Genomic DNA, 26,892 nt, shown 5'->3' on the forward strand with positions numbered 1-26,892 from the left:
GGAGCAGTTGGGCCGAAGGGCCTGTGATTCTATGACAAGGAAAAGCGTGACGGGCTGTGGGGCGAAATGGGAAGCTCCTTTATATCTGAGGTCCTGGGTGCCTGCCGGTAAGCTGAGCTCAGTTTCGGCTGCCGAGCTCGGGCAGAGTGACAGCAGAGCGGTGGGCAAGGAGTTTACTCACCCCACTTGAGGTGAAGGCTGTGAGAGGTGGCCGGTCCGATTAGGTAGGGTGTGGAGGGTGGTCCTGGCTGGTCAGGGTTGGTGATGCAGACGAGGACTTCGCTGGGGCTGCTCTTGCCTTCCGAGTTTGAAGCTATCAGCTGCGGACGGAAACAGAGAGATGTCAAGAGAGATCGGACACCGGCAACACACCGCAGCCCAGTCCATCACGCAAACCAGCCTCCCCTCAATGGACTCTGTCCACACTTCTCGCTGCCTCAGGAAAGCAGCCAGTGTAATGAAAGACCCCACCCACCCCAGACATTCTCTCTTCTCTCCCCTCCCATCAGGCAGAAGATACAAAAGCCTGAAAGCACCTACCACTAGGCTCAAGGACAGCTTCTATCCCACTGTTATCAGACTCCTGAACAGACCTCTCATACATTAAAAGATGTATTTCTTGATCTCCCTATCTACCTCGTCGTGGCCCTTGCACCTTATTGTCTGTCTGCACTGCACCCTCTCTGTAACTGTAACACAATATTCTGATTTCTGTTTTCCTTTTCTGCTTCCTCGATGTAATGATCTGTCTGGATGGTACGCAAACAAAAGATTTTCCACTGTACCTCAGTACATATGACAATAATAAACCAATAATAATAATTTACAGCTGGTTGTAATGCAGAAGCAGTGCGCGCACAGCAAGACCCCATGAATGACAACTGGGGAATGGTCAGACAGCGCTGCTTTTTGATGCTGTTCAAAGACCCCGGGGAGGGACCCTCACTCCTCTTTAGATTAACAGCCATGGGGTCTCATCCATCCACCGAGAGAGCATCAGAAAGACGGCACTCCCTGGGCACCCGCCAGAGCGCTGGCCAGGATTACGCATGTCTACAGAGGGACAGCCTGAGATGGAGGTAAGAGTGCGATCCCCATAAAGCCAAGAATGAGACTTTGGGTCAACCCATTGAGACCACTTCACCCAGAACCTGCGCTCCGTCCACCGTGGCCGTCTGGAGCCCCTGGTTTCCAGCCATTTTAATTCTCCTCCCCATTCCCACACAGACCTGTCGGTCCTTGGCCTCCTCCACTGCCAGGGTGGGGCCAAACACAAACTCGAGGAACAGCCCCTCGTATTCCCCCTGGGCGGTCTACACCCCGACGGCATGGACACTGAATTCTCCAACTTCCGGTAACCTTCTCCCCCTCGGTCCCTTTTCCCTCTCCTCCTGATCGACCCCGTTCCTCCCGCACCCACCCCAGCCCCGTCACCCTGTCTCTTCCCCCTCCCCCACCCACTGCATCTGCCCACACCCACACACCCCTCCCACTGGGTCCTCTCCCCCCCACTCTTCCCACCTGCCCTCCCCACCCCCCTCACTTGGTTCCAGGCTCCACCTTCCCCTCCCATCAGATCCCACCATCTGCAGCCCCCCGTCACCCCCCCACCTCTCACCTCCCGGCCTCTGTCGCTGTTCCCACTCCCCCCCCCCAACTGCCCGTCACCCCTCCTCACCTGGATCCACCTGTCACCTGCCAGCTCCTGCCCCGCCCCGTCCCTCCACCGGCCGTCTCCCCTCTATCTTTCAGTCCAGATGAAGGGTCTCGACCCGAAACGTCAGCTGTCCATTCCCCCCCACAGATGCTGCCCGACCTGCTGAGTTCCTGCAGCAGATTGTGTGTTGCTCCAGGTTCCATCATCTGCCGTCTCCTGTGTCTCCATCCTATTCAGGGGGTCTCGTCCAACGGACAGACTTCTGAGGGAGGGGTTTGCATTGTGTGTTGTTGTACCAACCACTTCTCGCTGCTCTTCATGTCCGGAGAGAGCAGATCGAATGCAGGAACAGGTTGGCTTACCCTGAACTTGTACTGTGTGTTCCTGGTCAGCGACTTCACCGTGCTGGTCAGCTCCTCCCCCGTATACTTCGACTGGAAGCCAGACGCCTGCAGTGACAGTAACACCTCCATCGATCGTGTCTGTAACATGGTGTGGCATCCCACAGCGCGCCCCATGCGGAGAACAGTTCCTGGGCTCCAAGGGAGCCACATGACAGGGGACCGAAAGCTCATTTGAGGAGCAAGGTTTTACGGAGCGAATTAAGGAGGGAGTTCCAGAGATCTGGGACCAGACTGCAGCCAGAGGTGGAGGAATGGAATTTGGGGTGGTCGAGAGGCTGGAATTGCAGGGACAAGGAGACCTTCAACAGAGTGGGAAACTGGTCCAAAAGGTTACAGCCCCTGGGATCCGGGACAAGTTGGTGTATTGGATCCAAGGTTGGGATTGGTAACAGGAGACAGAGGGTGACGGTGGAGGGTTGTTGTTGTGATGGAACCCCGTGACCAGTGGTGAACCACAGGGATCAGTGCTGGGGCCATCAGCGCTTGTCCTGTACATTAACGATTTGGATGTGAACGTGGGAGGTATGAACAGTAGGTCTGTGGATGACACAACAGTAGGTCTGTGGATGACAAAACTGGCGGTGGTGTTGACAGTGAGGAGGGATGTCTTAGGCTACAGAATAGGACCCTGGTCAGACCGCACTTGGAGTACTGTGCTCAGATCTGGTCACCTCACTACAGGAAGGATGCGGAAGCCATAGAAAGGGTGCAGAGGAGATTTACAAGGATGCTGCCTGGATTGGGGAGCATGCCTTATGAAAACAGGTTGAGGGAACTCGGCCTTTTCTCCTTGGAGCAACGGAGGAGGGTGGGGGGAACCTGATAGAGGTGTATAAGATGATGAGAGGCATTGATCGGGTAGATAGTCAGAGGTTTTTCCCCAGGGCTGAAATGGTGGCCACAAGAGGACATAGGTTTAAGGTGCTGGGGAGTAGGTATAGAGGAGATGTCAGGGGTAAGTTTTTTACTCAGAGAGTGGTGAGTGTGTGGAATGGGCTGCCGGCAACGGCGGTGGAGGCAGATACGATAGGGTCTTTTAAGAGACTTTTGGATAGGTACATGGAGCTGAGAAAAATAGAGGGCTATGGGTCTCGAAGGTAGGGATGTTCAGTACAGCTTTGTGGGCTGAAGGGCCTGAATTGTGCTGTAGGTTTTCTATGTTTCTAAGTTTCTAGAATGATACTGATCATCTCGTAACATGGGCAGAGCAATCGCAGATGGAATTTAATCCTGGTAAGTGTGAGGTGATGCATTTGGGGAGGAATAACTAGGCTAAGGCACACGCCATGAACAATAGGGCCTCAGGGAGTACTGAGGAACAGAGGGACCTCGGTGAGGGAGCGGTTTGTAAACAAGGAGGAGAACGTTGAGGAACTGCCTAATCTGGATGAGCACTTGAATCACCAAGGCAAAGAATGTATTCAATTCTGGTGGCCCCATTACAGGAAGGATGTGGAGGCTGTGGAGAGGGCGCAGAAGAGGTTCACCAGGATGCTGCCTGGATTGGAGGGTATGTGCTAGAGGGAGAGGTTGGACAAACTTGGGTTGGTTTGGAGGCTGGGGGGAGACGTGATCAAAATTTATAAGACTGTGAGAAGCATAGATAGAGTAGACAGCTGGTATTTTTTTTCCCAGGGTCAAAATGTTTAAATACCAGAGGGCATGCACTTAAGGTGAGAGGGGGTAAGTTCAAAGGAGATGTGGGGGGCAAGTTTTTTACACAGAGAGGGGTGGGTGCCTGGAATGTGCTGTCAGGGGTGGTGGTGGAGGCAGATACGATAGAGGCGTTTAAGGGGTTTAAAATAGATTGCGAGGGGGAAGGGAACCAGAGGAGTAGGTCAGAGGAAGAAGGGGATGGGGAAAAGGCAGATCTGACAGGTAGAGAGGCTTTGAGGAAGGAGAAGCAGAGTACAGGCTACAAAAGTAGTGAGGTGGATGGGCTAAAGTGCATTTACTTAAATGCAAGAAGCATCAGGAATAAGGGAGATGAACTGAGAGCTTGGATAAGAACATGGGACTACGATATTGTGGCTACTACAGAGACATGGGTGACATCAGGGCAGGAATGGATATTGAATATTCCTGGTTTTCAGTGTTTTAAAAGGGATAGGAGGGGGAGAAGAGGAGGAGGGGTGGCAATATTGGTCAGGGACACTTGTTACAGCTGCAGAAATGTAGAAGGATTCTCCCTAGAGTCAATATGGGTGGAAGTTAGGAACAAGAAAGGAGCAGTTACTCTACTGGGAGTATTCTATAGGCCCCCTGGTAGCAGAAGGGATACTGAGGAGCAGATTGGGAGGCAGTTTTTGGAGAGATGCAAAAATAACAGGGTTGTTATAATGGGAGACTTCAACTTTCCAAATATTGATTGACACCTACTTAGTGCCAAGAGGTTAGACGGGGCAGAATTTGTTAAGTGTGTCCAGGATGGATTCCTGTCACAGTATGTTGACGGGCCGACTAGAGGGAATGCCATATTAGATCTAGTTTGAGGTAATGAACCGGGTCAGGTGACAGATCTATCGGTGGGTGAGCATTTGGGGGACAGTGACCACTGCTCCATAACCTTTAGAATTGTCATGGACGGGGATAGGACCAAAGAGGACGGGAAGATATTTAATTGGGGAAAGGCGAATTATGAGGCTATAAGGCGAGAACTTGGGAATGTAAATTGGGATGGCATTTTTGAAGGGAAATATACTATGAAGATGTGGTCGATGTTCAGGGATCTTTTGCAGGATGTTAGGGATATATTTGTCCTGGTGAGGCAGAGGAGGAATGGCAGGGTGGAGGAACCGTGGGTGATGAGAGAGGTGGAACAACCAGTTAGGAAGAAGAAGGCAGCATACATAAGGTGTAAGCAGCAAGGATCAGACAGGGCTCGTGAGGAATATAGAGTAGCAAGGAAGGAACTTAAGAAGGGGCTGAGGAGAGCGAGAAGGGGACATGAAAAGAATTTGGCGAGTAGGGTTAAGGAGAATCCCAAGGCTTTTTACTCGTACGTGAAGAGCAGAAGGATGGCTAGAGTAAAGGTAGGTCCGATTAAAGACAAAGGTGGGAGGATGTGCCTGGAAGCTGTGGAAGTGGGTGAGGTTCTCAATGAATACTTCTCTTCAGTATTCACCAAGGAGAGGGGTCTTGATGATGCTGAGGACAGTGTTGGTGAGGGTAATGTTCTAGAGTATGTACATATCAAGAGAGAGGATGTGTTGGAGTTGTTAGAAAATATTAGGACAGATAGTCCTAAAGGAATATTCCCCAGGCTGCTTCGTGAGGTGAGGGAGGAGATTGCTGAACCGTTGCTTAGGATCTTTGAGTCCTTGTTGTCCATGGGGATGGTACCGGAGGATTGGAGGGTGGCGAATGTTGTCCCCTTATTCAAAAAAGGTAGTAGGGATAGTGCAGGGAATTACAGACCAGTGAGCCTTACGTCTGTGGTGGGTAAGCTGTTAGAAAGGATTCTAAGAGATAGGATCTATGGGCATTTAGAGGATCATGGACTGATTAGGGACAGTCAGCATGGATTTGTGAAGGGAAGATCTGGCCTCACAAGCCTGATGGGGTTCTTTGAGGAGGTGACCAGGAAGATTGATGAGGGTAGTGCAGTAGATGTGGTCTATATGGATTTTAGTAAGGTGTTTGACAAGGTTCCACATGGTAGGCTTCTTCAGAAGGTCAGAGGCCAAGGGATCCAGGGAGGCTTGGCCGTGTGGATTCAGAATTGGCTTGCCTGTAGAAAGCAGAGGGTTGTGGTGGAGGGAGTGCATTCAGATTGGAGGGCTGTGACTCCTGGTGTCCCACAGGGATTGGTTCTGGGACCTCTACTTTTTGTGATATTTATTAATGACTTAGATGAGGGGGTGGGAGGGCGGTTTAGCAAGTTTGCAGATGACACAAAGATCGGTGGTGTTGTGGATAGTGTGGAGGGCTGTCGAAGCTTACAAAGGGATATTGATAGGATGCAGAGCTGGGCTGACAAGTGGCAGATGGAGTTCAATCCAGAGAAGTGTGAGGTGGTACACTTTGGAAGGACAAACTCCAAGTCGGAATACAAGGTTAATGGCAGGATTCTGGGCAGTGTAGAGGAGCAGAGGGATCTAGGGGTTCATATCCACAGATCACTGAAAGTTGCCTCACAGGTAGATAGGGTAGTCAAGAAAGCTTATGGGACGTTAGCTTTCATAAGTCGTGGGATCGAGTTTAAGAGCCACAATGTAATGATGCAGCTTTACAAAACTTTGGTTAGACCACACTTAGAGTACTGTGTCCAGCTCTGGTCGCCTCATTATAGGAAGGATGTGGAGGCGTTGGAGAGGGTGCAGAGGAGATTTACCAGGATGCTGCCTGGATTAGAGAGTATGGATTATGAAGAGACACTAAAGGAGCGAGGGCTGTTCTCATTGGAGAGAAGGAGGATGAGGGGAGACATGATAGAGGTGTACAAGATATTAAGAGGAATAGATAGAGTGGACAGCCAGCGCCTCTTTCCCAGGGCACCAATGCTCAATACAAGATGACTTGGCTTTCAGGTAATTGGTGGGAAGTTCAAGGGAAATGTCAGAGGGAGGCTTTTCACCCAGAGAGTGGTTGGTGCATGGAATGCGCTGCCTGGGGTGGTGGTGGAGGCTGATACATTGGTCAAGTTCAAGAGATTGTTAGATAAGCATATGGAGGTATTTAAGATAGAGGGATATGTGGGAGGAAGGGGTTAGATAGTCTTAGGAGTGGTTTGAAGGGCGGCACAACATGGTGGGCCGAAGAGTCTGTATTGTGCTGTGTTGTTCTATGGTTCTATGGTTCTAAGAGGCTCTTAGACAGGCAGATGAATGTGCAGAGAATGGAGGGATATGGACGTTGTGTAAGCAGAAGGGATTGGTTTGGTTAGGTGTTTAATTACTAGTTTAATTAGTTCAGTACAATATTGTGGGCTGAAGGGCCTGTTCCTGTGCTGCATTATTCTGTGTTCTGTAGAAGGCTACAGATGAAGTGCTGGTAAATGGGATTAGTTTAGGTGGGTGGTTGGTGGTCGGCAGGGACATGATGGGCTGAAGGGGCTGTTTCTGTGCTGTGCGACAGTGTGGAGGTCAGTGGTCATGGGGTGACCAGCAAACAAAGAGGGGAGTGGGGGCAGGGGCAGGTTCAGAGGGGGGCAGGGGCAGGCCTGGGGGGTGCAGAGGCAGGCTCCGAGGGGGGCAGCAGGGTTTAGGTGAATTCAACAAGCCATTCTTTGTGTACGCACAGCCAATGGTTTGTTCCACAGTGGTGTGGCGGTTCTGAGGCCCGGAGCGCGAGGGGCCGAGTAGTCTCCCTGCACCGGGAGCTGTGAGGCCCCAGGCTGGCCGTGGTCACTCACCGTGCTCTTGCCCTCCATCTCCAGCACGTAGGTGATGTGTTCCTCCGGCAGTGAGCCGTCGGGTCGGCTCCACTCCAACGTCACCCAGGTGACACCCGCGCGCACAAGGCGGGGAGCGGGCGGCGTCTGCGGGAGGTTTCCTGCCGTGTAGCACACCACCTCCTGGCTGAAACCACTGTGGGGGGGGTGGGGAGGGGCGAGAGTGTTGGGGGTGGGAGTGAGGGGGAGAGTGAGGGGAGAGAATGGGGAGAGGTAGAGTGGGCAGGAGTGGAGTAGAGTGGGGAGATTGAGGAGGAAAGAGAGGGGAGGGGAGGGGGTAGGGGGCAAAGGAAGAGGGAGGGAGGAGGGGAAGGAGGGGAGGGGGAGATGAGGAAGTGGATGGGAGGGAAGGGGAGGGGATGAGGGGGAGGAGAGGGAAGGGGGAAGGGGCAGACAGGGGGAGGAGGTGGGGAGGAAGGGGGAGAGGGAGGGGGAGGGAACAGTAGAGTAAGGGAAGGGGAGGGGAAAGTGTGGGGGAGGGGGAGAAGGGAGGGAGGAAGAGGGTTATTGAGATAATGAGGGGAGATGGACGGGTTGGGAGGAAGGAAAGAGGGGTGATGGTGAATGAGGGAGGGGGTAGTGAGGGATTGAGTGGGGAGTGAGGGTTGAGGAAGAGGGAGAGAAGAGAACACTTCATTAGCTGAGGACATCCGTTGACCAGGCCCTCAGTTTTTGGGCACAGACATGCAGCAACAGCCGCCCCTACCCCAGGCAGCCCGGTCCTGCCCGTTCAAACTGGTCCTTCGCTGGAGAATGACAGAGTTGGTCTTCACAGAGCAGAGCTTCTGGATGGCAAAACTCTCCAAGCTGCTTGTAACTCAGGAATGAGCCAAACCCACCTACACCCTTCTCGCTGGCCTCCTCCACTCCCCCAACCCCCGCCCCCCCACCCTCCACCATCTCCCTCATGTGTTTATCCACCTTCCCCTCCTTGCTGTTCACTCTGATTCCTCCCTGTGGGACCGAGTCCCAGATTCCCAACCCTCTCCTGCTTGCCGATTGGATTCATTGGTCACCTAAGGATGTGACGGCGCTGGAGAGGGTGCAGAGGAGATTCACCAGGACATTGTCGGGGATGGAGCAGTTCAGTTATGAGACTGGGGAGACTGGGTCTGTTCTCCCTGGAGTGGAGGGGGTTAGGAGGGTAGATATATAAAATTATGAGGGGTATAGATCGGGTAGAACGCAGGCATCACGGGCACATCCCTCCCCACCATCGACAATATCTATAGGAGGCGCTGCCTCAAGAAGGCAACATCCATCATCAAAGATCCCCCACCATCCGGGCCGTGCCATCTTCTCGCAGCTCCCATCGGGCAGGAGGTACAGAAGCCTGAAGTCCCACACCACCAGGTTCAGGAACAGCTACTTCCCTTCAACCATTCGGTTCTTGAACCAACCGGCACAACCCTAATCACTACCTCAGTACAGCCACACTGGGACCACTTTGTACTAAAATGGACCTTGTTCTAATTGTGTTCTTTCTTGTAAAAAATTGTGTATAATTTATGTTTAATTTATGTTTTCCTTGTGAATGCTGCTTATCTGATGCTCTGTGCATTGTGATGCTGCTGCAAGTAAGCTTTTCATTGCACCTGTGCACACACGGACTTATGCAGACGACAATAAACTCGACTTTGACTTTGACATATCATAGGCAGTTAAAACTAGAGGGCATAAATTTGGAGTGAGGGGGAAGAGATTTATAGGGAATCTGAGGGGGAGCTTCACCCAGAGAGTGAGTACCTGGAACACACTTCCTGAGAGCGCGGTGGAAGCAAAGTCACTGACAGAACTTAACAAGTTGCCCAGACGAGCACTTACGTTGTCTCTGCAAAGAAGGCTGTGGACCAAGTGCTGGGAGATGGGATGAATACACATGGGTACCACAGGTCAGTGGAGACATCATGGGCTGAATGGCCTGTTCCCATGCTGTATGACTCTATGACGATACAAGTATTCCACAGCAACTGATTTATTTAATTGTAATCACTGTTGTGATATAAGGAAATGCATCGGCCACCCCTGCCTGTGGCGGCCTCCACCAGATAGCAGTATGATCATTTAAGAAGTGTTTAGACGAGCACTTGGATCACCTCGGCAGAAAGGACCACGTGCCAAGTGTGGGAGCTGGGATTAATATGGATGGGTCCCCACTGGTCAGCATGAAGCAGGTGGGCCAAATGGCCTTTTCCCTGCTGTATGACTCTGAATTTCGACTATGGGGTGTGTTTGGGAAAAATGCCATGGTTCTTTCCCCAACTGGTTCCCTGACATGATTCAGGGATGACATGGCCCCTGCTCCTTCCCCTTTCTAGATTTACAAGTGACTCCAGACCACCTAACCACACCCATCGCCTTTGACCCTCACCATTTTTTTTCAATACACCATAGAAAGCATCCTATCTGGATGCATCACGGCTTGGTACAGCAACTGCTCTGCCCAGGACCGCAAGAAACTGCAGAGAGTTGTGGACACAGCCCAGCACATCACGGAAACCAGCCTCCCCTCCATGGACTCCGTCTACACTTCCCGCTGCCTCGGTAAAGCAGCCAACATAATCAAAGGCCCACCCACCCCGGACATTCTCTCTTCTCCCTCCTCCCATTGGGCAGAAGATACAAAAGCCTGAAAGCACGTACCACCAGGCTCAAGGACAGCTTCTATCCCACTGTTATAAGGCTATTGAATGGTCCCCTCGTACAACAAAATGGGCTCTTGACCTCACAATCTACCCCATTATGGCCTTGCACCTTATTGTCTCCCTGCGCTGCACTTTCTCTGTAACTGTAACACTTAATTCTGCATTCTGCTATTATTTTCCCCTGTACTACCTCGATGCACTGATGTCATGAAATGATGTATGGATGGCATGCAAAACAAGGTTTTTCACTGTACCTCAGTACATGTGACAATAATAAACCAATTTACCAGCCACTCCATTGTACAAGCAAATGGTTCACAAGGCCCACCATCATCTCAGTATGGTCATTCCATTAAGAGGAGAATATCCCTGAAGAGAGAGGCGGGATCCCCACCTCATCCTGGCTCTGCCCCAGGTCTGGGCTTCACCCGATAGCCAGATAGTGCACAGCAGGATTCCACAAACAGCTGACAACCTGGAGAGCTCGGATGATGTCTCCCCACCCCTTTCTCGGGGTCCGTTGGAGAAGACCACTTACCTGGTGCCGATATCGTTGCATGCCGCCACTCGAAAGGTGTAGCCAATGGCCGGGAGGAGCTTGGTGAGTTTGCACTGTCGCTGGCTTCCCAAGTAACATTCCCTGAATCCGTTGTTCCGTTTCCCCTAAGCAAAAGGAGGAGAGACAGGCATTTAGATCAAGAGCACCACACAGGGTTAACTCCCAACTTCACTACCAAGGAGGACAGGAAGAGTTGGGACTGCCTTAAATATTCATTCAATCATAGAATCATAGAACAGTACAGCACAATACAGGCCCTTTGGCGCACAATCTTGCGCCGACCGTTAAACCTCGCCTAAGACTATCTAACCCCTTCCTCCCACATATCCCTCTATTTTAAATTCCTCCATATGCTTATCTAGCAATCTCTTGAATTTGACCAATGTACCTGCCTCCACCACCACCCCAGGCAGCGCATTCCATGCCCCAACCACTCTCTGGGTAAAAAACCTTCCTCTGATATCTCCCTTGAACTTCCCACCCATTATTTTAAAGCCATGCCCTCTTGTATTGAGCATTGGTGCCCTGGCTGTCCACTCTATCTATTCCTCTCAATATTTTGTACACCTCTATCATGTCTCCCCTCGTCCTCCTTCTCTCCAAAGAGTAAAGCCCTCACTCATCCTAGTAAATCTCCTCTGCACCCTTTCCAACACCTCCACATCCTTCCTATAATGAGGAGACCTATTATTCACCCTAAACATTCAGTCCCTCCATCACTGGCACACAGTGGCTGCTGTGTACACCATCTACACAATGCACTGTAGTTACTTGTCCAGCTACTCTGAAACCCAACATCCATCTTACCAAGTAGGGAACACCACCACCTTCAGGTTCTCCTCCCAGTCAGACCCCACCCTGACTGGGAAATATCTCGCCGTTCCTTCACCGTCACTGGGTCCAAACCCTAGAACTCCCTCCCCAACAGCACCGTGGGAGCACCTTCCCCAGAAGGACTGCAGTGGTTCAAGGGGGTGGCTCCCCCCCAACCTTCTCAGGGGGCAGTTAGGGATGGGCAATAAATGCTGGCTCAGCAACAATACTCAGAGCCTCAGAATGAACTGTAAAGCCTCTTGCCATGGGGGTGGGGGGGGGCGGTGCACTGGGGAAATAACTCCTCGTACAGGTTGCCCCCGAGCCAAATAGCAAGAGGGAAGCAAGCAGCTCACATCAGTGAAATTTGCCTCTGGATTGCAGGTTACATCTGTCAATCATATAGATACAGGAGCCTGAGGGCACGGACCACCAGACAAGGACAGCTTCTACCCCACTGTGATAAGACTATTGAACAGCTCCCTTATACAATGAGATGGACTCTGACCTCACAATCTACCTTGTTGTGACCTTGCACCTTATTGCACTGCACTTTCTCTGTAGCTGTGACACTTTACTCTGTACTGTTATTGTTTTTACCTGTACTACATCAGTGCACTCTGTACTAACTCACTGTAACTGCACTGTGTAATGAATTGACCTGTATGATTGGTCTGCAAGACAAATTTTTCACTGTACCTCGGTATAAGTGACAATAATAAACCAATACCAATACCAATCAGTACTGGGATCCAATGGCATAAAGGCAGCTATTAAGTGGGCAGGTAGAATGGGTGGGTCTCTGGTGGGACCCCCCTTCCTGCTGGGGTATTAGATTCTGCAGGGTGTGAGGCAGTTTAGTACCTGGAGTGGCCAGGCTGGCTGGTCAACAATAAAAACAATAAAAACCTGCATTTGCATAGCATGTTCAATGCACTTAAACATCCATGGTACTTCACAGCTGTGTTATCAAACAGAATTTGACCCAGAGCCCCATAACTAAACAGAGAATGTAATCTGATTGTGGTCAGAAGGTAGGTTTTGGAAGCCTCTTCAATGAGGAGAAGAGGTTTAGGGAGTCTTCCGTCTGTAATGGTGGAGCCCAGAGTGCTGTAGAGCAGGAATACTATTCTGCAAGTGTTATGTTCCAGAAGAGCATCTATTCCTTGTTTTGAGTGGATTTATGAAGAGGAAGTATTAGTGTTTTATGCTTCAACATATTATTTACAACTCCCTTCCTTCCAACCAACAGCTTGAGGTTTTCGGACTCCCACACAGACACTGGTTTCTCAGAACTGTGAGCTGGGAGGTGGTGGACAACATTCCCTGGATCAATCCACGAACGCTCACCTCATCCCACTCCAGAAGGTAGCTGGTTATTTTTGATCCATTGTCAAGAGGTGCCTGGAGGAACACAAACAAAAGGTTCATAATGAACACTCCCATCCACACAGATTCTGTCTGAGTGCAGCATTACAACACACCCCACAGCACTTCGTTGTGGGGTGCTAAAGTAACCCCAAATTTAATCCCACTGCCCCACTCTCTCCCCACAGCCTTGTATTAATCCCAAACTAATCTCACAGCCCCACTCTCTCCCCACAGCCCTGTATCAGCCCCCAAACTAATCCCACTGCCTCACTCTCTCCCATGCCTGCCCTACCAGTGTTACCAGTGTTTTTTTTATTATATAAACATTTATTCGCTAAAAGCACTACAAAAGACAACCAGTGTCAATACACGACATCTAATACAGAAAAGAAGAAACTACGCAACGACATACTACAGTAGAGAATGCAAACTAATACTAACGAGACACACACGCAACACTACACCCGTTAATGCAACACGCAACACTTCAAATAAGGATTGCGTTTCTACCGTCCACGACACACGCGATCCCCTGAGGGGCCCACTGAGCGTGGAACTCAGCTAGGGTGCCCGCGGAAACCGCGTGCTCCCTCTCTAAACACACCCACGCGCGCACATAAGCTCGGAAGACGGGCAGTCAGGCAGACCTGCCGGTACCCTCGCCGCCGCCGCGAGTGTTACCAGTGTTACCTCCTCCTTTCTTTGTGATTTAACCCCCGTGGTGCCGGTGACCGCTTACCTTCCACTGGATGGTCAGAGTGCTTTTGGTCCGTTGCGAGACCTTCGGTGGGAACGGGGTATCGGGGGCACAGCTCTGTGTTGTGAAGCTGACTGGCTCCGAATACGAACCTTTGACCGAGTTGTAGATGGTGGAAACTCTGGGGGGAGAAAACGATGGAAGCAAGAAGGTGAGGAGAACATCGAGGGTGGGGAGAGGTGGGAGGGGGAGGACTTGGAGGAAGCAAATTCTCATTGGGATCTGTTCAATGGACCAAGGACCTCCCAACATCCCAAACATACCCTTTCCTCACGCTCCCAGAAATAAGCCAATGCTCCACTGTAGAAAGGATACGGAGCTTCGGATCAAATCCCCCATCAGAACTCCCCCCATCAGAACATCCCACCCCCCCCCACTGTAGTCGATGAGAGTTTGGACCAACCAACCCAAAGGCTGACAGCTCTGTTTGGACCAATCGGCTGCACTCTGGGACAACACCACTGCTGTTCATTGGTCACCACCAGTCGTTATGATCATCCAAAGGCCCTTCACAGGGGTGTTATCAAATAAAGAGTTGATGTCCAACTACATGAGGAGATATCAGGGCGGGTGTTCGGAGGGGACTGAGGAAGGCTTGGGAAAGTTGATTCTAGAAGCAGCCAAAGAACAGCTGAAAAGCAGATCTGGGTGAGGTGTGGTCAGTGAGGAGCAGGTGTGGGGTCTGAACCCCCCTCACAGGTTCAAGCAGGGCACCAAGGAAGCTCAGCACAGCCACCCTCCCTACAGCCAATCAGACTGCACGCAGATTCTTCCGTTATTTGATTGGATGCTTCCTGAGTGCCAATCAAAATGGACGTAGATACATACAGCACAGAAACAGGCCCTTCGGCCCAACTTGTCCCCGCCGACTTGTGTTGTCCAGCGAGCTGGTCCCATCTGCCCGCGTTTGGCCTGTACCCCTCTAAACCTCTCCTCTCCATAGCCTTATCTAGATGACTTTTAGATGTTGCTGATGTGCCCGCCTCAACCACTATTTCTGGCAGCTCATTCTGAATACGCACCACCCTTCGTGTGAAGCTGCCCCTGGTGTCCCTTTTAAATCTCTCCCCTCTGATCCTAAACCTATGCCCTCTTGTTTTTAGCACCCCCTCCCTGGGAAAAAGACTGTGTGCTTTCACCCTGTCTATGCCCCTCATGATCTTATACACCTCTAGCAGGTCACCCCTCAATCTCCTACGTTCCAGGAAATAAAGTCCTAGTCTACACAACCTCTCCTTGCAACTCAGGCCCCCAAGTCCGGGCAACATGCCCCTTCCTATCCCTCTTCCATTGTCACCTCCAATGTTTTTTATAATGGGTGCTCCCCACATAAAAAATAAGGAATTTCATTCAAAGCCCCACTGATTTCTCTGGTTGGATTTTGGAAGCACCCTTGTCTTGGAGATTGAACTTTCCCTTCCTGAAGAGTCATACAGTCACACGGCTCAGAATCAGGCCTTTTGGCCCACGTTTCCATGCTGACCAGCAAGTCTAATCCCATTTACTCTAATCCCATTTACCAGCACTAGGCCTGTAGACTTCTATTCGTCCAGATGCTCTGAAAATGTTGTGAGAGTCTCTGCCTCCACCACCCCCTCAGGAAGTGCGTTCCAGGTTCCAACCCCTCTCAAGGGGAAAAAATTCTTACTCAGGTCCCCTCTGAACCTCTTACCCCTTACTTTAGAGAGGGTGCAGAGGAGATTTACCAGGATGCTGCCTGGACTGGAGAGCATGTCTTATGAGGATAGGTTGAGTGAGCTCGGGCTTTTCTCTTTGGAGAGGAGGAGGATGAGAGGTGACTTGATAGAGGTGTACAAGATGATAAGAGGCATAGATCGAGTGGACAGTCAGAGACTTTTTCCCAGGGTGACAATGGCTAACATGAGGGGACATGATTTTAAGGTGATTGGAGGAAGGTATAAGGGGGATGTCAGGGGTAAGTTTTTTACACAGAAAGTGGTGGGTGTGTGGAACGCACTGCCGGCAGAGGTTGTGGGGGCAGATACATTAGGGACATTTAAGAGACTCTTAGATAGACACATGAATGATAGAGAAATGGAGGGCTATTTGGGAGGGAAGGATTAGATAGCTCTTAGAGCAGGATAAAATGTCGGCACCACATTGTGGGCCGAAGGGCCTGTACTGTGCTGTAAAGATCTATGTTCTCATGATAAACCTAAGTCCTGTAGTTATAAATGTCTCTGCCACAGGGAAAGGTTTCCTACTCTGTTCCAGGTCTGTATATGAGAATGGGCAACCCTGTGGGATTGTCGACCCCCTCCCAGCGCAGGTCAGACTTGGTGCCCCAGGTCACTTGTTCTTCACCTGCATTTCTCAGTAATAGCCCAGGAGGTCACCAATTCCTGACCTTCACTCGTAAACCTTTGTCAAGGAGGTGCCTCACTCACCTGATGTGGTAGTCTGTGGTGGGCCGTAGGTCAGTGAGGCTGCATTCTAAATCTTCGCCACTGCAAACGGTGCAATCAAATAGTTAGAATCGTGAGGTCCAACGCAACTGGAGCAGATCATTCAGCTAATCATTCCTGTTCCTTTAGAAGAGCCCTCAAATTAGCCCCCGTCCCTGCCCCTTTCCCTCAAGGGGTATTTATCAAGGGGTATTTTGAAAGTTCCTGTGAATCTGACAGAATCTGAAAGCAGTGGATCGTTTCTCCATAAGCAAAAGGGGTGAAAGGGACAGAGGGAACCCAGCAATGTGGAGCTGAGATTATAATCACATCAGCCATGTTTTTACGGAGTGGCAGAGCAGCGTCTGATATAGAAGGAGCTTCACTCTGTACCTAACCTGTTCTCTCCCTGTCCTGGAATATGTGTTGGGACAGTGCAGAGGGGGCTTCACCCTGTGTCTGACCCCGGGAGTGTGTGATGGGACGGTGTAGAGGGAGCTTCATTGTCTGACCCTGGGAGTGTGTGATGGGACGGTGTAGAGGGAGCTTCACTGTCTGACCCCGGGAGTGTGTGATGGGACAGTGTGGAGGGAGCTTCACTCTGTGTCTGACCCTGGGAGTGTGTGATGGGACGGTGTGGAGGGAGCTTCATTCTGTGTCTGACCACGGGAGTGTGTGATGGGACGGTGTGGAGGGAGCTTCACTCTGTGCCTGACCCTGGGAGTGTGCGACGAGACAGCGTGTGCCTGAGGCGCTGGTCTCCAATGCTCTAACATCCTTCATGCTGCAGTCTCTGGGATCCTCACCTGTAAATAATCTTGTATTTGCCGTCCTTTCCCTTGTCTGATGATGCCACCTCGTAGTTGCATGTGGAAGGGAGGCCATTCGTGTGCTTGTCTCCGTTCACCAGGCCCACGGGTGGTGCCCAGGTCAGTAGTGCTGCCCGCGCCTGTACGTTGGACACCTGCCAAAGGAGATGGGCAGAGACATCAGGCATCGGCAGGGCAGCAGCCCACAAATGGCCACTCAGTCCGTCAACTTTGTGCTGGGGATTGTGCTCCCCTCGAGTGTTCTACCATCGCCCCGTGTCCCCATGTTCTTCACATGCACATAGATCATGGAACATAGAATGGTACAGCACAGGAACAGGCCCTTCAGCCCACGATGTACTGAATTACTTAAACTAATGACAACTAATCCCTTCTGCCTGCACATGTCCATATCTCTCCATTCCCTGCACACCCATGTCCCTGTCTAAGAGCGTCTTAAACGCCTCCATTATATCTGCATCCACCCCCACCCCTGGCAGCACATTCCAGGCACCCACCACTCTCTGTGGAAAAGACCTGCCCCGCACATCTCCTCTGAACTTTCCCCCTCTCACCAAAAATGCATGCCCTCTCGTATTAGACGTTTCGACCCTGGGAAAAAGATTCTGACTCTCTACTCTGTCTATGCCTCTCATAATTTTATAAACCTCTATGAGGTCTCCCCTCAGCCTCCAACACTCCAGAGAAAACAACCCAAGTTTGTCTAACCTCTCCTTAGAGCACATGCCCTCTAATCCAGGCAGCATCCTGGTGAACCTCTTCTGCACCCTCCCCACATCCTTCCTGTAACAGGACGACCAGAATTGCACACAATACTCCAAGTGTGGCTTAACCAGAGTTTACACCATTTCCCCTTAAACCCATCCCTGCTATTCATTCCCACCCCTCCCGTGTGGGAGTGAGATCCCCACTCCTACACCTCCCTGTGGGAATAAGATCCCCACTCTCACCAACACCCCCTTCCCACCCCCATGGGAGTGTGTTTAAGATGAGAGGAAGGAGTTTCAAAGGGGATCTGAGGGGAAAGTCCTTTACACAGAGAGTGGGTGATATCTGGAACGTGCTGCCAGAGGAGGGGGTGAATCAGGTACAGTCACTACACAAGAGACATTTAGACAGACACTTAACTAGACAAAGCATGGAAGGATACGGTCCTAATGCAGGCAAGTGGGAACAGTGTAGGTGGGCAAAAAGGTCAGCATGGACGTGGTGGGCCGAACGGCCTGTTTCTGTGCTGTACCACTCTGTGATGTTCCTGTGAAGAATCTGGGGATCGTTTGCTCAGTTGAGAGTGGTGCACAGTGCGAGGTTTGAGGGCAGAGGGAGCATGGAGACTCTGCAGGCCATCCAGTGGGCATCCCGTGGGACAGGGCACACAAATCCTCTCCCTGCCTGCACTCGGCGACAGCAGCCGCGGAATCGGCCACCGTTCACGGGATCGGCCCAGTGTAAAACGCTGTTCTTCTGGCAGGAAGTGTGGGTGCAACGGACAGGGATAGTCAGGGGGTTGGGGGGTTCAATCGAGCTATTGGGTATCACCACCCACCAACACCAACACCACCCACCTCCACACCCAGCTGTGTGTGTTTCCTTCCCTTGAGGGAAACTACTTCGGAATTGGGATTGGAATTGGTTTATTATTGTCACTTGTACCGAGGTACAGTGAAAAACTTGTCTTGCATACAGTTCGTACAGATCAATTCATCACACAGTGCATTGAGGTAGTACAGGGTAAAACAATACAGAATGCAGAGTAAAGTGTCACAGTGACAGAGAAAGTGCAGTGCAGGCAGACAATAAGGTGTAATGCCATAACGAGGTAGGTTGCGAGGTCAAGAGTCCATGTTATCATAAATGTTCGAAAAAGAAAACTTTACTTTGCAGAGTCAAATTAAATCAGAGCCAGGTTGCTTGAGTGCCGGGGAGGATTAGATACATCAGATGAGGGGTGGTGAATCCACTGGTTATTGAGGGCCATCTGCTGGCCAAGCAGAAACTACAACACAGCAGAAGGTTCAGTATCCCAGACGGCTCAGTAACCTGGTCCTTGCTTGATTCAACAGTGGAGTTATTGACCAATCCCAGACATGGTCAGTCAGGGCGCTGAGTACAGGAGTTGGGACGTTATGTTGCAGTTGAACAAAATGTTGGTGAGGCCTTCCCTGGAGTACTGGGTACAGTTTTGGTTACCCAGTTGTAGGAAAGACATCATAAAGCTGGAAAGGGTGCAAAGAAGATTTAGGAGAATGTTGCCAGGACTCGAGGGCCTGAGGTATAAGGTGAGGGTGAGCAGACGAGGAATTTATTCACTGGAACGTAGGAGATTGAGGGGTGACCTTATAGAGGAGTATAAAATCCTGAGGGGCGTTGATAAAGTGAGTCCACACAGTCTTTTTCCCAGGGAAAGGGAACCAAAAACTAGAGGACACAGGTTTAAAGTGAGAGGGGAAAGATTTAAAAGGGACCTGAGGGGTAACTTCTTCACAAAGACAATGGTGCATATATGGAACAAGCTGCCAGAGAAGGTAGTTGAGGCAGGTACAATAACAACACTTAAAAGACATTTGGATAAATACATGGACAGGAAAAGTTTAGAGGGGTATGGGCCAAACACAGACAAACTATCTTAGATGGGCATCTTGGTCAGCATAGATGATCTGGGCTGAAGGGCCTGTATGACTCTATGAATCTATTTATCTATTTAATGGATCTCTAGTGCGCGTGCACACACACACACACACACACACACACACACACACACACACACAGAGTGAGGAACCCACCTACCCATTGGAGAGCTCCTCCTCCCAAGCCTGTCTCTCCCTACACATCGTGGGTCCAATCGTCCCTCCCAATACTTTATCCCAAAATATAATAACTTGGGAGGAAATCGATCTGATCTAATCAGGTCACAGGACTGGGCCAGTGACTAGAAGTATGGCTCTTTCAGAAGAGATGATATTCTGAGACCCCACCCACTGTCCCAGGTGGATTCGGACCATCCTGAGAAGAGTAGGGAGCCGGAAGTGTTCTCCGTGGTGCACCCCAGGGCCAATGTCTACCCCTCAACACGCGACCACAGGGAGAAGAGACTAGCTGGTCATTTTCACCCTTGGGATCTTGCTGTGTGCAAATTAGCTGCAAGGCAACAGGGTTGGACTGTCCATGCAACACTGGCTCACGAGAGGTGTTGTGAAAGCAAGTCCCTCTTCCTAAACAGCCTGTTCCTTTGGACTGACCACACCACCTTTGCTTGACCTTGCTGTTCCTTGACACTGCCCCTCACCTTGCATCACCCCACTTGGTCCAACCACCTTTTTCCAGTCACCGATGACTCACTACTGAGTGTTTCAAGGAGAGCTGGGTATTGAGATGGAGGGACTCAGGAAGAAACTTCCAGAGTTGAGGCTATTGGTATTGGTTTATTACTGCCACATGTACCGAGATATAGTTAAAAGCTTTTGTTTGTGTGTCATCCAGACAGATCATTCCATACATAACTGTATTCAGGTAGTAGAAAGGAAATCAGAATGCAGAATAAAGTGTTACAGCTACAGAGAAAGTGCAGTGCAGGCAGACAACAAGGTGCAAGGTCATAACAAGGTAGATTGTGAGGTCAAGAGTCCATGTTATTGTACTAGGGGACTGTTCAATGGTCTTATAGAAGCAGGATAAAGCTGTCCTTGATCCTGGTGGTACATTCTCGAGCTTTTGAACCTTCTGCCTGAAAGTGGGTGGGGGGATGGGGAGGATGAGAGAATAACCTGGGTGGGTGGGGTCCCTGTTTATGTCGGCTGCTTTCCCGAGGCAGCGTGAAGTGTAGGCAGAGTGGTTGGTAGAGGACGAGCGAGGGGCCAGAAATGGAGGAGCGCAGGGACGTTGGAGTGTTGGAGGAGGCTACCGAGACGGTAAGAGGTGAGAGGGCAGAGGGACTGGAAAACAAGGAGGAGAATTTTTAAAGTGGGGTGTTCCTTGAGCGTGCAGGGGGCAGGCGGGATGATGCATGTTGGGATGAGGGCGGGGGGTGTTGGATGGTATAAGGATTTGAACAAAAGAGTTTGAGATGGATGGTTCTGACCGATACATCCCAAGGACCTGATGATCTACATCCCAGAGTTTTGAAAGAGGTGGTGGTGGAGATTGCAGATACTCTGGATATCACCTTCTAAAATGCTACGCATTCTGGAATGTTCCTGTGGATGGGAGGGGAGCAAATGTGACCCCACTATTTAAGAAAGAAGGGAGAGGGAAAACTGGAAACTCCTGACCTGTTGACCTGACATCAGTGGGAGGGGAAATACTGGAATCTATAATGAAGGACGTGGAAAGAATCATGGGTGTGAGCAGAGTCAACATGGATTTGAATGCAACAACAAGGAAGTCGCGCCAGCATCTCGACTTTCTTAGAGGGTTTAGTAGGTACGGCTTGTCACTGAACACACCAACAAACTTCTACGGATGTACAGTTGAAAGTGTCCTGACTGGTTGCATCACGGTCTGATATGGCAATTCGGATGCGTAGGAACGTGAGAATCTGCAGAGAGTAGTGGACTCAGCCCAATACATCACCGACACATCCCTCCCCACCATCGGGACTATCTATAGGAGGTGTTGCCTCAAAAAAGCAGCATTAAAAATCCGAGATCTCCACCATTCAGGCCGTGCCGTCTTCTCGCAGCTCCCATCAGGCAGGAGGTACAGAAGCCTGAAGTCCCACACCACCAGGTTCAGGAACAGCTACTTCCCTTCAACCATTCGGTTCTTGAACCAACTGACACAACACTAATCACTACCTCAATATAGCAACACTGGGACCAATTTGATCACTTTGGATTACAATAGACCTTGTTTATCTTTTGGTTCTAATTGCATTCTTTTCTTGTAAAATTTGTTTAATTTATGTTTTTCTTGTGACTGTTGTGTATCTGATGCTCTGTGCCTGTGATGCTGCTGCAAGTAAGTTTTTCATTGCACCTGTGCACACATGGACTTGTGCAGATGACAATAAACTTGACTTGAGTTGAACGGAAAATTATGAATCTGCTGGAGTAGACCACTCGGCCCCTCGAGTCACTGCTGACGTTAAAGAAGGTCATGGCTGGTTCAATATGGCTGCGGCTCCACAATCCTGCCTAACCCTATAACCTTTCACCTCCTTGCTTATCAACAATCTATGTACCTCTGCCTTAGAAATATTCAAAGAACTTCCTTCCACCACCCTTGTAGGAAGAGAGTTCTAACGACTCGCCATCCTCTGAAAAAAATTTTGCCTCATCTCCATCTTAAATGGGTAATCCCTTACTTTTAAACAGTGAGCCCCTAGTTCTAGATTTCCCACAATAGGAAACACTGTGTGCAGTTCTGGTTCCCACACTACAGAAAGGATGTGACTAAGCTGGAGAGGGATCTTGAGGTCCACATCCATAGATCCCTCAAGGTTGCCACGCAGGTCGATAGGGTTGTTAAGAAGCCGATGGTGTGTTGGCCTTCATTAGTCGGGGTATTGAATTCAAGAGCCGCGAGGTAATGTTGCAGCTCTATAGAACTCTGGTCAGACCACAATTGGAGTATTGTGTTCAGTTCTGGCTGCCTCATTACAGGAAGGATGTGGAAGCTTTAGAGAGGGTGCAGAGGAGATTTACCAGGACGCTGCCTGGATTGGAGAGCATGTCTTATGAGGATAGGTTGAGCGAGCTCGGGCTTTTCTCTTTGGAGAGAAGGAGGATGAGAGGTGACTTGATAGAGGTGCACAAGATGATAAAAGGAATAGATCGAGTGGACAGTCAGAGACTTTTTCCCAGTGCGGCAATGGCTAACACGAGGGGACATAATCTTAAGGTGATTGGAGGAAGGTATAAGGGGGATGTCAGGGGTAAGTTCTTTACACAGAGAGTGGTGGGTGCGTGGAACGCACTGCCGGAAGGGGTTGTGGGGGCGGATACATTAGGGACATTTAAGAGACTCTTAGATAGTCACATGAAAGATAGAAAAATAGAGGGCTATGTGGGAGGGAAAGGTTAAATAGATCTTAGAGCAGGATAAAATGTCGGCACAACATCGTGGGCTGAAGGGCCTGTACTGTGCTGTAGTGTTCTATGTTCTATAAAAGATTCACAAAGATGTTTCCAGGACTGGAGGACTTGAGTTACAAGGACAGACTGGATAGGCAGGGATTGTTTTCCCTGGAGTGAAGGAAGCTGAGGGGTGACCTTATAGAGGTTTATAACATCATGAGAGGCATGGATAAGGTGGGTGGGAATGGTCTTTTTCCCAGGGTAGGGGAGTCTAAAACGAGAGATCATGGGTTTAAAGTGAGAAGGAATCTAGGGGGTAAGTTTTTCACACAGAGGGTGGTGGGTGTGTGGAACGAGCTGCCAGAGGAAGTGGTAGAGGTGGGTACAATTACAGTGTTTAAAAGACTTTTCGACAGGTACATGGATAAGAAAGGTTTAGAGGAAGCAACACAAGATGCTGAAGGAACTCAACAATCAAGCAGCATCCATGGAGGAAAATGGACAGTTGACGTTTTGGGTTGAGACCCTTCATCTGAAATGGTCCTTCCTGGGTACTAAACATCTCTGCTGTGTCCCTAGTGTTTAGAGGGATATGGGCCAAACGCAGGCAAATGGGACCAGCTCAGGAAGGCACCTTGGTTAGCACGGACGAGTTGGGCCGAAGGGCCTATTTCCATGACTCTATTCTCTCCGTTCGATGGGCTGAATGGCCTACTTCTGCTCCTTTGTCTTGTCTTGTGATTGCCACATCCTTTCTGACCAAACCCTTCGGCTGGGGCTGGAGATTGGGATGTGGACCAAGGAGAGGGCTTCAGGTTTTTCGTTATTTCTGGAGGACATTTCTGCTCACCTTACACCCAATGTTCAGGCTCTGGAGGAGTGGGGGTGAGGATGGGATAGGGGGCTGAGGGGAGGAGAGGAGGGGTGAGGAGTGGGGAGGGTGAGGAGTGGGGAGGGTGAGGGGAGGGGGTGAGGAGAGGATGGGGAGGGGTGAGGGGAAGGGAGAAGTGGGGTGGGGAGAGGGAGAGGGGGCGGGGAGGAGTTGAGGAGTGGGGAGGGTGAGGAGCGGCGAGGGTGAGAGGAGAGAGTGGGAGGGGGTTGAGGGAAGGGGAGAGGGTGAGGGGAGGGGGGTACGGGGAAGGGAGGGGTGAGGAGGGGGGTGAGGGGAGGGGGAGGGGGTGAGTGGGAGGGTAGGGGGTTGAGGGAAGGGGAGAGGCTGAGGGAAGGGGAGAGGGTGAGGGGAGGGCAAGGGATGAGGGGGTTGAGGGGAAGGGAGGGGGAGGGGAGGGGGTGAGGGGAGTGAGGGGAGGGGGGGTGACGGGAGGGGAGGGGAGGATGTGAGGGGAAGGGAGGGGGTGAGGGGGGGTTGGGGGAGGGGTTTGAGGGGAAGGGAGGGGGAGTGAGGGGAGGGGAGAGGGTGAAGGGAGGGTAGGGGTTGAGGGAAGGGGAGGATGTGAGGGGAAGGGAGGGGATGAGGGGAGAGGAGGGGGTTGGGGGTTGAGGGGAAGGGAGGGGGAGTGAGGGAAGGGGCTGAAGGGAGGGGACGAGTGGGATCCCGACATCAGTGTCGGGAACATTCTCACACAACATTGCTGGCGGGTGGCGTGTGGGTGAGGGAAGGGAGTAGCCAAGGAGAGTTTCACAGGAGGAACAGAGCAAGCGACAGAAGAGGAGTCTGAGAGTCACAGTGAGATACATCACGGATCATCAACAGGCCCTTCGGCCCACCGAGTCCGTGCTGACCAACCCATTTAGTTCGCTCACATTCCCATCATCCCCACCCAGATTCTATAAACTGACACTTGCGGCCTTTGGGATGTGGGAGGAAACCGGAGCACCCGGGGGGAAACCCACGCGGTCACAGGGAGAACGTGCAAACTCCACACAGACAGCGCCAGAGGTCGGGATCGAACCCAGGTCTCTGGGGCTATGAGGCAGTGGCTTTACCCGCTGTGCCACTGTCTTAGGGCAGTAAGAGGGATGAAGCAGCTCCTGGCATGGAGTATTTAAACCCTGAGCCTTCAGTCCAACCAGCCTGTACTGTCTCTTCAACACGACTCATCTCCTTTCAGCACTGTTTCTTATTTCTCACTCTCTCATAAAGTCATCTGATCTCCCTGTTACCCATCTCAGTCACCTCTCGGGTGGCATGCTCCACACCTCAGCCACTCTCGAGGTGCTGGGGTCGACGGACAACACCGAGCCCCCACCAGGGTGGACAGCAAGTGTTTCAGGCAGAACCAAGTCCCAGGCTGCTCTCCAACTTGCCCGGCGGAGACTGGGACAGGCACAGGAACGAGCCGAGGATTCCGTACATACCTGTGGTTTGCCCATCCCAGAAAGCATGTCTTGAACTCTCTTTGTTTCCGAATCATAATCTGAAAATCAAGTTACAGAATAAAACAGGTTAGAGCTGTGGATGGCCACCAGATGAAGTTGAGGTCCCCGGCATACAGACATCAGCACTGCAATGTTCGACACTGCCAGCAGTTACGGGGCAAGAGGGTCCCGTCACTCCCCCCTCTGCAGCAGTTACAGGGCAGGAGGGTCCTGTCACCTCTCCTCTGGGGCCCTTCTGTTTCTGCAGGTGATGTCAGTTCATGAAGTCCCTCTCCCCATTCTGAATTCAGCCAGGCTCACAAATCCTTGAATATTTAGCAAGTCGGTCACAGATACAAATCAACAGATTTATTGAATTCGTAGCCACTTAGTAACTCAGAGACTGTTTGACCCATCGGCTCTGTCCTAGCTCCCAGCAGACAAATCGCATCAGTCCCATTCCCCAGTACCCCTGCAGTTGTTGTTATGGCATTACATTCCCATCAACTGCCCCCAGATTCCACCCCTCAACCCACACACCAGGGGGTCAATTTGCAGCTGCCAATTAACCCACCGACCCGCACGTCTTTGGGATGTGGGAGGAAACCGGAGCACCCGGGGGAAACCTACGCAGCCACAGGGAGAACGTGCAAACTCCACACAGACAGCGGCAGAGGTCAGGATTGAACCGGGGTCTCCGGTGCTGTGAGGCGGTGGGTCTCTCTGCTGCACCACTGTATGATTTACAGAGGTTCAGGGCCATGCTCCACTACACTGTCACTAGTTTTACAGCCGTAATAACTCCCCTGTGACTCAGTGAAATGTTGTTAACCCCACTGTGAGATACTTGGATGGGGTTAGAGTCATGGGGTCACACGAAACAGGCCCTTCAGCCCAACTGGTCCATGCCGACCATGGTGCCCGTCAAGCTAGCCCCATTTGTCCGCATTTGGCCCACATCCCTCTAAACCTCTCCTATCCATGTACCTGTCCGAGTGTTGTTATTGGACCTGCCTCAACCAACGTTCCATACACTCACCACCCTCTGTGTGAAGAAATTCCCCCTCTGGTCCCTTTCAAATCTCTCCCTTCTCACCTTAAACCTGTGCCCTCTAGTTCTTGATTCCCCAACCCTGGGAAAAAGACCATGCACATTCACCCTATCTATACCCCTCATGATTTTATACACCTCTGTAAGGTCACCGCTCAGTCTCCTACGTTCCAAGGAATAAAGACCCAGCCTGGCCAACCTCTCTCTATAACTCAGTCCCTCGAGTCCGGGCAACATCCTCGTAAATCTTCTCTGCACTTTTTCCAGTTTAACCACATCTTTCCTATAACAGGGCAACCAAAACTGAACACGGTACTCCTACGTTTGCTGATCTCAGGTTTTCAGAGTCCACGGGGTCAGTGGACTCTCCCCCGATACTGTTGGCCGCTTGTGACTCCTGGCCGTAGAGGGGAGGATGGACTTGAGATTGTCAGCTTTCTTCTTGAGGCGTTGAGAGACCTCCCTTTGAGGGCTCAGACTTCAGAGCAGCAGCTCAGATGGGGCACGGGTGAGTGACCCGTCCTCTGGGAGTGGACTATGGTTACGAGTTCTGGCCACACAGGGTGCAGCGACCCCAGAAGGCAGTAACTTGTCCTGAGGGTATCCTGCTGTTGTCAAAACGCCGGGCTTGAAGGGTTAAACTGCATTGTTGGAATGGGCTCCCAACGTCTAGAA

At 51.1% G+C, this 26,892-nt stretch overlaps 1 protein-coding gene across 2 annotated transcripts in view; it reads right to left on the reverse strand.

Moving 5' to 3' along the window:
- Positions 1-26,892, reverse strand: part of fndc3ba (fibronectin type III domain containing 3Ba) — a 347,890-nt gene that overhangs the window by 67,036 nt on the left and 253,962 nt on the right. For both annotated transcript variants that reach the window (XM_052018781.1, XM_052018780.1), the window contains exons 7-15: positions 25,167-25,225; positions 16,810-16,967; positions 16,007-16,066; positions 13,581-13,719; positions 12,821-12,874; positions 10,637-10,761; positions 7,415-7,589; positions 2,020-2,106; positions 182-320 (exon numbers count right to left, since the gene is read on the reverse strand). In XM_052018781.1, the coding sequence (XP_051874741.1) occupies positions 182-320; positions 2,020-2,106; positions 7,415-7,589; positions 10,637-10,761; positions 12,821-12,874; positions 13,581-13,719; positions 16,007-16,066; positions 16,810-16,967; positions 25,167-25,225 (996 nt within the window). The remainder of the gene's footprint in view (positions 1-181; positions 321-2,019; positions 2,107-7,414; positions 7,590-10,636; positions 10,762-12,820; positions 12,875-13,580; positions 13,720-16,006; positions 16,067-16,809; positions 16,968-25,166; positions 25,226-26,892) is intronic.

This window comes from Pristis pectinata, chromosome 6, assembly GCF_009764475.1.
Source record: "Pristis pectinata isolate sPriPec2 chromosome 6, sPriPec2.1.pri, whole genome shotgun sequence".
In the NCBI taxonomy this organism is placed as follows: domain Eukaryota; kingdom Metazoa; phylum Chordata; class Chondrichthyes; order Rhinopristiformes; family Pristidae; genus Pristis; species Pristis pectinata.